Source organism: Stegostoma tigrinum, chromosome 1, assembly GCF_030684315.1.
Source record: "Stegostoma tigrinum isolate sSteTig4 chromosome 1, sSteTig4.hap1, whole genome shotgun sequence".
NCBI classification, from domain to species: Eukaryota; Metazoa; Chordata; class Chondrichthyes; order Orectolobiformes; family Stegostomatidae; genus Stegostoma; species Stegostoma tigrinum.
This window is the reverse complement of record NC_081354.1, coordinates 192909540-192923741: the sequence shown is the minus strand read 5'-3', so window position 1 is coordinate 192923741 and position 14202 is coordinate 192909540. Positions and strand designations below refer to the sequence as shown.

Below are 14202 nucleotides of genomic sequence, written 5' to 3'. Positions count from 1 at the left end.
CCGTCCACTCACCAAGCCTGTCCAAGTCACCCTGTATTCTCATAACATCTTCCTCACACTTCACACTGCTACCCAGCTTTGTGTCATCAGCAAATTTGCTAAAATTACTTTTAATGCCTTCGTCTATATCGTTAATGTATATTGTAAACAGCTGCGGTCCCAGCACCGAGCCTTGTGGCACTGCCATTCCGAAAGGGACCCGTTGTTGTGGCCATTTCGGAGACATGGATAGAGTAGGGTCAGGAATGGATGTTGCAGGTTCCAGGGCTTAGATCTTTCATTAAGGTCAGGGAAGGTGGTAAAAGAGGGGGAGGTGTGGCTTTGTTAGTCAAGGACAGTATAACGGTGGCTGAAAGAACCTTTGATGAGGACTCGTTTACTGAGGTTGCTGAGGAAGGTTTGTCGACTGAGTCAGTATGGGTGGAAGTTAGGAACAGCAAGGGAGCAGTCACCTCACTGGGGGTTTTCTACAGACCCCCAAATAGCAGGAGGGAGATTCAAGAACTCATAGGCCGGCAGATTGTTGAAAAGTGCAAACGTAGCAGAGTTGTGGTTATGGGTGACTTCAACTTTCCCAATATATATTGGAACGTCCTTAGTGCAGATGGTTTGGATGGAGCCGTTTTTGTCAGGTGTGTTCAGGAGGGTTTCCTTACTCAGTATGTGGGCAGGCCGACGAGGGGGGAGGCCATTTTGGATTTGGTGCTCGGCAATGAGCCAGGACAGGTGTCAGATCTCGTGGCGGGAGAACACTTTGGCGACAGTGACCACAACAGCCTCACATTTACCATAGCCATGGAAAGGGAAAGCAGCAGTTACCAGGGGAAGATATTTAACTGGGGAAAAGAAAACTATGACGCTATCAGACAGGAGTTGAGAAATACAGATTGGGAGCAATTGTTCCATGGAAAGGTCACAGCAGACATGTGGAGGCTGTTTAAGGAGCAGTTGTTGCGAGTGATGACCTGCCCCTCACAGAGCCATGCTGACTATTTCTAATCATGCTGTACGTTTCCAAATAATCAGAAGTACTATTTCTCAGAATCCTGTCCAATAATTTGCCCACTACAGAAGTAAGACTAACCGATCTGTAATTGCCAGGATTATCCCTACTCCCTTTCTTGAACAAGGGAATTTTTTTTTAACTTTCTTTTTCCATCAAGGGGATGAGGGTGTTGCTGGCTCAGCAAAATTTACTGCCCATCCCTAATTGCCCAGAGAGCAGTTAAGAGTCAACCACATTGCTGTGGGTCTGGAGTCACATGTAGGAAGGACCAGGTAAGGATGCTCGTTTCCTTCCCTGAAGGACATTAGTGAACCAGATGAGTTGTTCTGACAATGGACTCATGGTCATCTTTAGATTCTTAATTCCAGATATTTTATTGAATTCAAATTCCACCATCTGCCATGACAGGATTCGAACACAGGTCCCCAGAACGTTATCTTGGGTTCTGGAATAATAGTCCAGCAATACCACCATTGGGCCATCACCTCCCTATTTGCCACCCTCCAATCATCTGGTACAACCCCAGTGGACAGTGAGGTCACAAAGATCGTTGCCAAAGGGGCAGTAATCTCTTCCCTCGTTTCCCGTGGGAACCTTGGGTATTTCCCGTCTGGCCCAGGGGACTTATAAATCCTCATGATTTTCAAAATTTCTAGCACATCCCCAGGATTCGTGGTGGACGATTTAGGATGGAGACAAGGAGACATTTTTTGAGCCTGTGGAATTCTTTAGCACAGGAAGTAGTTGATGCCAAAACATTGAATGTATTCAGGAGGTGGCTAGATACAGCACTTGGGGCAAATGGGATCACAGATTAAGGGGAGGAAGCAGGATTAGGCTGTTGAGTTGGACGATCATCCGTGATTGGGGCCAAATGGTCTCCCCCTGCTCCTATCTTCTATGCTTCTATGTAACTATGTTTCTTTGAAAGGGTTGACGAGGGGAATCTAATTAATGCAGTGTACATCGATTTCCAGCTTGAACAGAAGAAAGCTGAGGGGGAAATCTGACAGAGGAATTCAAAACCATGAGCAGGGCTGATCAGATTCGACAGGGAGAAATTGTTCCTGCGCATAAGAGGCACAAGAACATGAAGGGCGTAGATTGAAAGTGATGTGCAAATGAGCAAGGGTGATCTGAGAAAATACTTCTTCACTCAGAGCAGTGAGGGTCTGGAATGCACTGCCTGAAAATGAGGGGAAGGTAGGTTCATCTGAAGCGTTGTGGAGGGGCATGGGGTGATTGTTTGGATGGTAATGATATGCAGGATATGGCGGGGTGGCGGGGGGGGTGGGGGGAAGGCAGGAGATTGGCTGTAGGGATTTCAGTTTCTCCATCATTTTCTGTTCTTACTGTAAATTTCCATACTTGCTCGGGTGAACTTACCCCGGCATTGCAGACACCCAGCAGGAGAATCCTTCCACTCACCTCTGAGGAGGTAATTCCGATCCAGAGAAACTGACTGTACTCAGCAGCCAGATGATTTAGTATTACAAACATAAGAGTCCCATTGTTATTGGCCTGTGATTTAGTTTGATTTGATTTACTGTAGTCACATGTACCTAACTACAGTGAGAAGTTTTATTTTGCGAACAGTAAGGACACATCATAAGAAACAAAGACGTATAGATACAGAACTGGAAAAGTTCAGCAAGTCTGGCAGCATCTGTGAAGAAAAAATTAGAGTTAATGTTTCAGATCCAGCGAACCTTCCTCAGAACTGACTCTGCTTTCCCTTCACAGATACTGCCAGACCTGCTGAGCTTTTCCAGCAACTGCTGTTTTTGTTCCTGATTTACAGCATCCACAATTCTTTCGGCTTTTATCAAAGACATATAGATCATAGGGTGTTTAGACAGACCGAGGAATACAAGGTTACAGCTGTACAGGAGGCGCACAAAGCAAGATCAACAACACATTTCAAGTTAGAGAGGCCCATTCAGCAGTCTGATAACTGCAGAGAAGAAGTGGTCCTTGAGCGTGCATGTGTTCAAGTTTCTGTATTTTCTGAAGAGGATGTATTAAACAAAATTAAGATGCTGTTTTTATTTTTTTTATTTCTATTTTTTTTCCAGAAAGCACACAATTTATAGACAGACAGTCAACGTGGCATTTTATAATTTTCTACTTTAGAAATAAAACCAGTCTGACTCCACGCCAGAACACAGATTGTAACCAAGGGCTCACACCTAACATGCATTGTCTGACCTAAAATGTTACCTCTTCTTTACTCTGACAAAACCTTTAGTTCTCCCAGGACAGTGACTTGAGAGGAATTCGGGGATTCACATATACATATCAATCAATTCAAATATTCCAACTGATTAAAGGTTTAACAGCATCTTAGATTTATTTCGTACATCCTCATCAGTGGTGTGACCTTTTGATCTTTTGCTTATAAATTCCGTGTCTGATACTAACTCTCTCACTAACACCTGAAGGAGGACTGAGGTTCCGAAAACTTGTGATTTCACATAAACTGTTGGATTATAACCTGGTGTTGTGTGTTTCCTGACCTGTCCATCCCAGCCCAACACCACCACCTCCACATCATCTGCCTGGCAGCAGACGTTGTAGGAGATTGTTACTGGGGTAGGGGGGGTCTTTGAAGTTGGTAGCATTTCCATGGCAACAAGAAGTGTAAATGGAGGCCATAGTTGGTAGGTTGGCTTCATGATGGTCTGGGCTATACACACTTTGAAGGGTCTAGGCTGGAATGTCAGCTTTCCGCTCCTAAGATGCTGCTTGGCCTGCTGTGTTCATCCATTTCTACACAGTATTACCTAGGATTCTCCAGCATCTGAGTTCCCATTATCTCTTTGCCAAAGTGCCTTCTGTTGTAATATAGCCAAGGTGAATCCAGGATTGGTGACAGCCACCAGCTCAGGTGATCAGCATGGAAGTTATCGAGTGTTAATTCAGTTATGAAATGTCCCACAGCCAGTAGAAAATGTCAGAGAGGAGAGGTCTGTGGGATAAATGTCTGCTCCAGTGTCTGCTGGGTGGATGAGGGTTTGGGTGAAAATTAAATGGATGACTGTTTTAGCTGGGGGCAGGGGTGTGTAGTGATGGTCAGGCCTGTGCGTTGACTAGGATTGGGATTGGGTCATGAATATTCTGGGGAATGTCAGGTCAGGTCTTGGAGCAGTAGGAAGGGTCAGGAGAACAGGTTGGGAGGTGTCAGGGAATTATGAGTGACCATCAGACGGGCTGGGGATGTGAGGTTAGATCAGTCAGGGAGTTGGGCTGAGCAGTGTTTGTTGGGCTCTGGTGGAGTTTGGTCACTGGTGATGTTGCGTTGAGGGTATCACTTGGGGTTAGGGAGGTGGCCTGTTGGGTTCAGTGGAGGGTAATCTGGCCCAATAGGATCAAACTGTGGGTTTGAGAAATGTTATGCTGAACAATATCAAGGGATCATGATTGGTCAGTGGGCTGTTGGGTCCCAGGAGTTTGAGCAGATTATTTAATCCTCGAATATTTCCTGGTAATTACTAAAATGAAGTGAGTCGGAAGCTTCTGAAATCTCCAACTCCAACTCAGTCAGCTCCATGGGGATTTCTGCAGGTTCAGACTCACACTACAATCTTTGCCATTACAGCAGTGATCTCTCTGCCGGAATTTCTAGCCTGGTGTCTCTGAAAAAGCAACAGGGAGCATAATAAGTCAGAAACCTGCCCTGTGCATTCAGCATTTGTGCTGTAGGAATTTAAAGTCCCAACAGAATGCACTGCCCATCAGCGTACATGGTCCTGCTCCCAACTCGTTCGATCCTATCTATTTTTCAGAGTTTCCTCTTACTTCCTGGTTAATGCTGGTCTGTTACAAAGTTATTTCTGACATGAATCACAGAATGACACAGACTCAGAAACAAGCTGAGACACAGAAACATTGAGAGCACAAGCACAGAGAAACTCAAAAGGGAAGGGAGATTGATGAGGAGGGCAGGCAGAAAACTATGTGTTAACAAAGGGACAGAACTCTGAAGTGGACAGCAGAGGATTGTGACCATTTACTATGTCCGCCTGCAATGTGTGTTTGGTATTTCTGATCTGGAGCCTGGTTTTAAACCTTTCAGCAGCAGAGAGTGAAGAATTTGCCATTTACGATGGGAACCGTGGAAATGGAACAGTGTTCACTGTTTTCAGTAACAGAACCATCAGTCATTCATCAGGAACTGGTTGGGAGACCAAGATTAAAGGAGCTACTTCACATGGACAAGGAACTGCTTCAGGTGAGGATGATCAGTCTTGATAATCCTCTGGAATTATAGAGTTGGTTGCATCATAGAGATCTGTGTTAGCTCTCCTTTAGATCTAGTCAGCTTCCTGTTAAAGCTAACAAGCTTACAGTTCAAACTTGTTAAACTCTTTGTTGGAGGCAGTCAGATCATCCCCATAGAGGGTCTCGGCCTGAAACATCAGCTTTCCTGCTCCTCTAATGCTGCCTGGCCTGCGGTGTTCCTCCAGCTCCACGCCTTTTTATCTCAGCTCATCCCCATAGCCTTGCAATTTGTTTCATTTCTGTTTCTGATCTGACTCCTTTTGTGAAAACCACAATAGAATCTGCAACCACACTCAGGCAGTGCATTTAAAGTTGAGGAGAAGTTGGTGACGTGGTGATTACTTGATTGGAATAGTGACCCAGAGCCCCAGGTAATGTTCTGGGGATGCGGATTCTCATCCCACCACATCACATGGTGAAATGTGAATTCAGTAAAAACCAGGAATAAAAAGCAGCTCGCCCTAATGGTGACAATGTGACTCCTGTTGATTGCTATAAAAACCTATCTTTGTGCTTTGTTGACAATTTATCTGATCTGGCTGACATGTGATTCCAGACTCACTGCAATAAAGTCCTTGCTGGGTAATTAGGGATTGGCAATAAATGTTGGCCAGGAAGTGGAAGAAAATAATAAAGTAACCATTTGCCATGTAAAAACATTTGTCCTCGTGATGCGATTACTGCTTTTTCCAAACATCTGCACTCAATGTACTTTAATTCTTGATCCTGCTCCCAATGGAAACAGTTTGTTTTCCATTGACTCTGTCTCGCATGACTTTGAACACCTCTGCCAAGTTTCCTCTCAAACTCTAGAGCACACCGAAATTTGCCAAATTAATCTAGTAACAGCAGCCTCTGATCCCTGGAACAAAACCATCATGTTTTACTGCAGCTCCTCCAAGCTGCTGAAGTTTTTAAGCAGCCAGCAATATAACAATGACTCGTAAGAAATGAGATACAAATTCCAGATCCCTTCACTAATACCCTGCAGACATCCGCTCAAATCAAGACAGCATGTGGGAGAGTTTGATGATCATGAAACTTCTGAATTTATGAAAAACCCAATTGATTCACACAGCGTCCTTTAAAGGGGGAACAGTATTGATCTTATGGAGTTGTAGCAGAGAAACAGACCCTTTGGCCCAACTCATCCATGCTGACCTGACATCCTAATCTGACCTAGTTACCCTCTTGTTTTTAATGTGTGTATGCCAATGCCTTTGAATTCTCTTTAACCCTACCTGCCAACGTCATTTCAAGGCCCCTTGCTCTTCTAATTCTCTCCTTGAGTACTTTCCAGTGGGCCCGAACAGATGTTAGCTTTCTAAACCTTATACATGCTTCACTTTTACTTTTGACTAAATTCACCCACTATGACAACCAGATGGTTATTGCATCTTTGTTCCTCAATGTCTCAGTGACTGTTGGGGGCCTATGATATAATCCTGTCAGAGTGACTGCACCCAGTTTATTTTTGAAATGTATCCATATAAACTCTGTGGATGAGCCTGCAGCATGTCCTCTCCGAGTGCAGATGCAACATTCTCCCTTATTAGCAATGCAACTTCTCCTGACCAGATATATCCAAGAACCCTGCAAGAGGTTAGAGAAGAAATTGCAGAGGCCCTGAGTCCTGCATTGTCAATAGAAATGGGTGAGGTCCCAGAAGACTGGAGGTTAGCAAATGTTGTGCCCTTCTTCAAGAAGGACTACAAAGAGAAGCCTGGGAATTATAGATCATTAAGCTTAACATCTGTGGTAAAGAAACAAAGAAACCTACACCACAGGAACAGGCCCTTCGGCCCTCCAAGCCTGCGCCAATCAAGATCCTCTGTCTAACCTGTCATCTATTTTCTAACAGTCTGTGTCCATTTGCTCCCTGCCCATCCATGTACCTGTCCAAATATATCTTAAAAGACGCTAACGTGTCTGCGTCTACCACCTCCTCTGGCAACGCGTTCCAGGCACCCACCACCCTCTGTGTGAAGAACTTTCCATGCATATCTCCCTTAAACTTTCCTCCTCTCACTTTGAACTCATGACCCCTAGTAATTGAGTCCCCCACTCTGGGAAAAAGCTTTTTGCTATCCACCCTGTCTACACCCCTCATGATTTTGTCGACCTCAATCAGGCCCCCCTCAATCTTTGTCTTTCTAATGAAAATAATCCTGACCAGATATATCCAGGTAGGTAAGTTACTTGAGAAGATATAGAGCGATAAGTTAACATGCATTTCGAAAGACAGGATTTGAATAGGAGTAGACAGCATGGCTTTGTGTCTGGGAGATCAAGCCTCACAAATTTGTTAGAGTTCTTTGATGAAGTGACCAGGAAAGTTGATGAGGCCAGGGCAGTATACGTAGTCAATATGGATTTCATTAAGGCCTTTGATAATGAGGTGGTACATCTGGGGACCATATACTCAGTGTCGCAGGAACCTGTCCAGGGTGGGGCAGCCAGGTGTAGGCTTTGTAGCCACATTCAAAACATGTGCCATTAAAAGAAATCTAATGTTGATAAACTCAGCGTACTAATTTGGCTGGAAGGTGCCAGAATGTTTGGATGATGTGAAGTGGTTGGGACTCATCAGAGAGGCACATATGGGAGGTATTCAATCCTCTGGAGTAGGACATCAGCCCTGGGGGCATGTCAGCATTCATTGTGGCAGTGTGCCTTATCCCAGTACAATCGTCATGGGAATCATCATAATATTGGGAGCAGTGGCTGCTACCCGTGGGGATACTCTTTTCTAGTGAGGCACATTGGGGCTGTGTGGTTGTTTTCAGCAGTTAGTGTGGAAAAGGGAGGAGACAGGGAGGTGTCATGATAATCAGGCCAGTACCATCCTACAAAGTGGTAAGGGTGTATCCCACCGACTTCCACTGTTGCCTGTCTGTGTTGGTATTAACCATATAGTGGCCAGCGTCAGTCTGACAGCCGTCCCGATTCCCGGGTAGTGAGCTGTTCTGTTTTAATACCCACTCAGCCACTTCAGAGGCATTAAAGGGGATTGGTCATAATAGGATTTCCCCTTTTGAGTGAATGAGAATGTGGATGCATACCTGGCAACAGGAGACGTTCAAATGCACAGCATATTCATAGCTTAAAGTCAGAAATGAGTTGTGGGGGGGGCTTGTTCCATATAATCCGACACGATACCCCACACACACATAGTCCATGTACTATAAACACCAGGAACCTCATTGTTTGTCTCCTATGGGTGGACCTGTCACCGTGGCTCCAGACCAAGCAGCATCTATTAACTTGGATTCTCCAGCATCTGCAGTTCCCATTATCACCGTGGCTCCAGAGCCTGGTTTGCAACATGTCCCGTGAATCCAGCCCAGCTTGCCTTGCACTATGACAGCTGTGAGGGTCATCAGTAGCACTCGTTATGGTCCTTTCCACTGAGGAGAAAAAGAGCCGGCTTCGAGTGATTGGATCTACACCAAATCACCAGGTTTAAATGGATGAGTATTCCCTTCCTTGGGCTTTGACAGTGCCTCTAATACCTTTGCATGATTGGACTGAGTTGCCTTACTCAGAGCCTGTGCATACTGCAGGGTTTCCTCTTCGACCCATATTAGTGCTACGTCGGCCTTGGTCATTGGGGGCTTGGTGGTCATGGGTCTTCCCATGAAGAAAGGCTGAGGGACTTGGGTCTCTTCTCATTGGAGAGATGGAGACTAAGAGGGGATCTAATAGAGACATACAAGATGATCAGAGGATTAGATAGGGTGGACAGTGAGAGTCTTTTTCCGAGGATGATGACTTCAGCTTGTACAAGGGGGCATAGCTACAAATTGAGGAGTGATAGATTTAAGTCAGATGTCAGAGGCAGGTTCTTTACTCAGAGAGTGGTAAGGGTGTGGAACGCCCTGTCTGCCAATGTAGTTAACGCAGACACATTGGGGGCATTTAGCCAGTCCTTGGATAAGCATATGGATGATGCTGGGATAGTGTAGGGGGAGGGGCTTAGATTAGTTCACAGGTTGGCGCAACATCGAGGGCCGAAGGGCCTGTTCTGCGCTGTGTTGTTCTATGTTCTATGTTCCCATTAAAACTTCAAATGGAGTCAGGCCTGTTGTTCTATTTACTTGATTTCTCAGGGTGTACAGGGTAAAGGTAAAGCTTCATGTCACTTTAAACCTGTCTCCTGGCACACTTCAGCCAGGACATTCTTTGAAGTCCCAATGATCTTTTCTACCACCCCGAGGGCTGCAGCTGACAGGGTATGTGCACTTTCCATCCAAGCCCCATTGCCTGGGAGAGGCAATGGCCTAGTGGCATTATCGCAGGACTATTAATCCAGAGACCCAGATAAAGATCTGGGGTTCGAATCCTGCCATGGCAGATGGTGGAATTTGAATTCAATGAAATATCTGGAATTAGGAATCGAATAATGACCATGAATTCATTGTCAATTGTTGGCAAAAACCCATCTGGTTCACTAAAGTCCTTTAGGGAAGGAAACTGCCATCCTCACCTGGTCTGGCCCACATGTGACTCCAGACTCTCAGCAATGTGGTTGACTCTGAATTGCTCTCTGGGTTATTTGGGATGGGCAATAAATGCTGCCGAGCCAGAAACACCCTCATCCCCTCAATGAATAAAGAGAATAAAAGTCAGTGCCACTGCCACCTTTTGTGTAAACTGTGTCTCTCGATCACTATTTACCCCCACGAGTATTTGACATTTTACCGCTGTCCTGGCATCATCTTTCTTAGTTGCAGAAGCCTCTATGCACTTTGAAGATATATCCACTATCACCAATGTGTATTTAAACCCTTCAGAGGCCAGCTTGTGCACACAAAATCTGTCTGCAGATTTGTAAAGGGCCCTGCTGGTACTGGCATGTGGTCAAATCTGACTGGGGTCGTTCCTCTATTATACTGTTGGCAAATACTACAAGTTTCATGAATGGCAGTCATTACTCCTGGCACAAACCACTGCTGGGTAACTGGGTGTAGCATCCCCCCTTTTCCTACCTGCCCTTTCCCATGTGCCAGGGGGCAAGTGCATAGAGGAGCAGCCCTTTTGAGCAGACCACCCTGCCATCGGGGTGTCTCCAGAGATTGTCAGAATCCTGTACACAATCATCCCGAACCCAATTTACTTCTTGTTCACTGACCCCTTCCTGGGCCTGTACAGCAACTGCCAAGTTAATGGCCTCAGGCAGGCCCTGAGGTATGAAAGAGGAAACAACCGTTGCTCAGGGTAGAGCAGCTGTCCTAGCTGCTTCGTCTTTGGAGGGATTGCCTATCGAGGCTTCATCTTGCACATGTGTGTGCACCTCACACTTTATTATGGCTTGCCTTGCTGGGGAGGAGGATGGCTCGCAGTAAGTTACCTATCAGGGTAACATGCTGAATGGCCTAAACAGAGGTGAGGTCCCAAAATCATGCACTACTCCGAATGAATACCGCGCAGTCTGTGCGGATATCAGTAGGCCGAGCCACAGTGAGAATGCTAGTGTGGGTGAGTGCAGACAGCTTGGCTGCTTGCGGGGGTGTGCCAGGGGCCAGAGCAAAAGCTTCCAGTAATTCAGAAGGGGTGCTAACTGCATACCCAGCAGCGTGGCAGGGCCGTAAGGCCGGTAAGAGGGACCATCGGTGAAAAGCACATCAGGATAGTCCGGGGGTGTGGTTTGTAAGTCAGGGCGGGTGGCACATAAACAGAATCAAAAACCTTGCTTTCGTCTGTCTCACCACTGTCAGGGAGAAGGGTGGCAGGGTTTAACAGAGGTACTCGCCTAAAGGAAATGTTCACTTGGGACAACAAGCATGACCTCGTACCCAGTGCGGTGGACTGCAGTGTAATGTTGTGTTGCCACCGAGGTTTATGTCATCGACTACATGAGGGACCAAAACACACACACAGTCCAGAACAATACAGTTTGATTTTCCAAAATTACAGCAGTGGCTGCAACAGCTCATAGACAACCAGGCATTCCTCTCACAACCAGAGTCAACTGAGCGGGGTAGTATGCTACTGGTCACTTGAGTCCGCCATGCTCCTGGGTCAGAATGCCACTTGCAGTCCCCTCCTTTTTGCTGACATAGAGGGCAAAGGGCTTAAGGCTTGTGGCTGCTCTTCAGTCCAGTCTGTTTCTGTCAGTTGCCCCTGCAATGTAGTCTCCCGCAGCACAGCATCCATGCACCAATATTCATAGAACATAGAACATTACAGCGCAGAACAGGCCCTTCGGCCCTCGATGTTGCGCTGACCTGTGAACTAATCTAAGCCCCTCCCCCTACACTATCCCATCATCATCCATATGCTTATCCAAGGACTATTTAAATGCCCCTAATGTGCCTGAGTTCACTACATTGGCAGGCAGGGCGTGCCACACCCTTACCACTCTCTGAGTAAAGAACCTGCCTCTGACATCTGTCTTAAATCTATCACCCCTCAATTTGTAGCTATGCCCCCTTGTACAAGCCGAAGTCATAATCCTCGGAAAAAGACTCTCACTGTCCACCCTATCTAATCCTCTGATCATCTTGTATGTCTCTGTTAAATCTCCTCTTAGCCTCCTTCTCTCCAATGAGAACAGACCCAAGTCCCTCAGCCTTTCTTCATAGGGCGTGCGCTCCAGACAAGGCAACATTCTGGTAAATCTCCTCTGCACCTTTTCCAATGCTTCCACATCCTTCCTGTAATAGGGTGACCAGAACTGCACGCAATATTCCAAGTGAGGCCGCACTAGCGTTTTGTACAGTTGCAGCATGACATCACGGCTCTGGAACTCAATCCCTCTCCCAATAAAACCTAACACATCATAACCCATCCACCTATGCCTGCGTCAAAGTCATTTATAAAAATGACAAACAGCAGTGGTCCCAAAACAGATCCTTGAGGCACACCACTAGTAACCTGACTCCAGGCTGAATATTTTCCATCAACCACCGCTCGTTGCCTTCTTACAGAAAGCCAGTTTCTAATCTAAACTGCTAAATCTCCCTCAATCCCGTGCCTCTGTTTCTCCAATAGCCTACCACGTGGAAACTTATCAAAGGCTTTACTGAAGTCCATGTTCACCACGTCAACTGCCCTCCCCTCATCCACATGCTTGGTCACCTTCACAAAAAACTCAGTGAGGTTTGTGAGACACGACCTGCCCTTGATGAATCCATGCTGACTAGCTCCAGTCAAATTGTTGCTTGCTAGATGATTATAAATCCTATCTCTTATAATCCTTTCCAAAATTTTTCCTACAACAGACGTAAGGCTCGCTGGTCTATAATTACCTGGGTCATCCCTACTGCCCTTCTTGAACAAGGGCACAACATTTGCAATCCTCCAGACCTCTGGTACTAAACTGTAGACAATGAGGACTCAACAATCAAGGCCAAAGGCTCCGCCACCTCCTCCCTAGCTTCACATCCGGCCCAGGGGATTTATGTACCTTCACACCTTCTAGAATTGATAACACCTCCTCCATACTGACTTCAATCCTTTCAATTCTATTAGCCTGCAGCTCAGGCATCTCCTCTACAATATTCTCCTGTTCCTCAGTGAAAACAGATGAGAAATAATCATTTAGCATCTCTCCGATCTCCACAGGGTCCACACACAACTTCCCACTTCTGTCTTTGACTGGCCCTCTTCCTACCCTACTCATTCTCTTATTCCTCACATATTTATAGAAAGCTTTAGGGTTCTCCTTTATTCTACCTGTCAATGTCTGCTCATGTCCCCGCCTTGCTCTTCTTAACTCACTCTTCATATCCTTCATAGCTAATCTGTAACTCTCCATCGCCTCATCTGAACCATCTTGTCTCATCGTCACATAAGCCTCCCTCTTCCGCTTAACAAGAGATACAAATTCTTTAGTAAACCACGGTTCCCTTATCTTATCGCTTCCTCCCTGCCTGACAGGGATGTACCTATCAAGGACACGCAATATCTGTTCCTTAAACCAGCTCCACATTTCGATTGTCCCCATCTCCTGCATTTTGCTAACCCATTCTATGCCTCCTAAGTCTTGCCTAATCACATTATAATTGCCCTTCCCCCATCTATAACTCTTGCCCTGTGGCATGTTCCTATCCCCTTCCATTGCCGAAGTAAACATAACCGAATTATGGTCACTCTCTCCAAAGTGCTCACCTACCACTAAATCAAACACCTGGCCTGGTTCATTACCAAGTACCAGATCCAGTGTGGCCACCCCTCTTGTTGGCCCTTTGACATACTGAGTCAGGAAACCCTCCTGCACACATTGGACAAAAACGGATCCATCCGACATACTAGAGTTATAGCATTTCCAGTCAATGTTAGGGAAGTTAAAGTCTCCCATAATGACCACCCTGTTCCTTTCACTCCTGCCCAGAATAGTTTTCCCGATCCTCTCCTCCACATCCCTGGAACTTTGCGGATGCCTGTAAAAAAACTCCGAGCAGTGTTACCTCTCCTTTCCTGTTTCTGACCTCAGCCCATACCACCTCACTAGATGAGTCCTCGTCAAAAGTTCTTTCAGCCACCGTTATATTGTCCTTGACTAACAAAGCCACACCTCCCCCTCTTTTACTACCTTCCTTGACGTTAATGAAAGATCTAAAACCTGGAACCTGCAACATCCATTCCTGACCCTGCTCTATCCATTCAAGTATCCATTGTCAGCAATGGTTCACCATACCAAGAAAGGGCAGCATTTCTTTTTGTGTCATGGGCCTGGGTGCCTTCAATACCCCCTTGACCCTCTCTGGTCCCAGTTGGCGGGTACCATTCTCGAAAAGGAAGCCCAGGTACTGCACTGAGAGCTGACACAGTTGTAGTTTAGGAGCAGAGACCAGGTGTCCTCTATCGGCCAGATGACACAGCATCGCCACGGTATCTCATTGACAGGCATCACAATCACGGGACGCAATCAACAAACCATCAGCATACTGCAGTACCGTACTATTGCCTGG

The 14202-nt window shown here is 46.1% G+C and overlaps 1 protein-coding gene and 1 pseudogene across 1 annotated transcript in view; both read left to right on the top strand.

The window, feature by feature from the left end:
* The window catches only part of LOC125456508 (ubiquitin-like modifier-activating enzyme 5), a 100833-nt pseudogene extending 95668 nt beyond the window's left edge, over window positions 1–5165 (top strand).
* Window positions 1–14202, top strand: part of LOC132209540 (disintegrin and metalloproteinase domain-containing protein 12-like) — a 268784-nt gene that overhangs the window by 4830 nt on the left and 249752 nt on the right. Inside the window, exon 2 of the mRNA XM_059645262.1 lies at window positions 5082–5237. Within this exon, the coding sequence (XP_059501245.1) occupies window positions 5082–5237 (156 nt within the window). The remainder of the gene's footprint in view (window positions 1–5081; window positions 5238–14202) is intronic.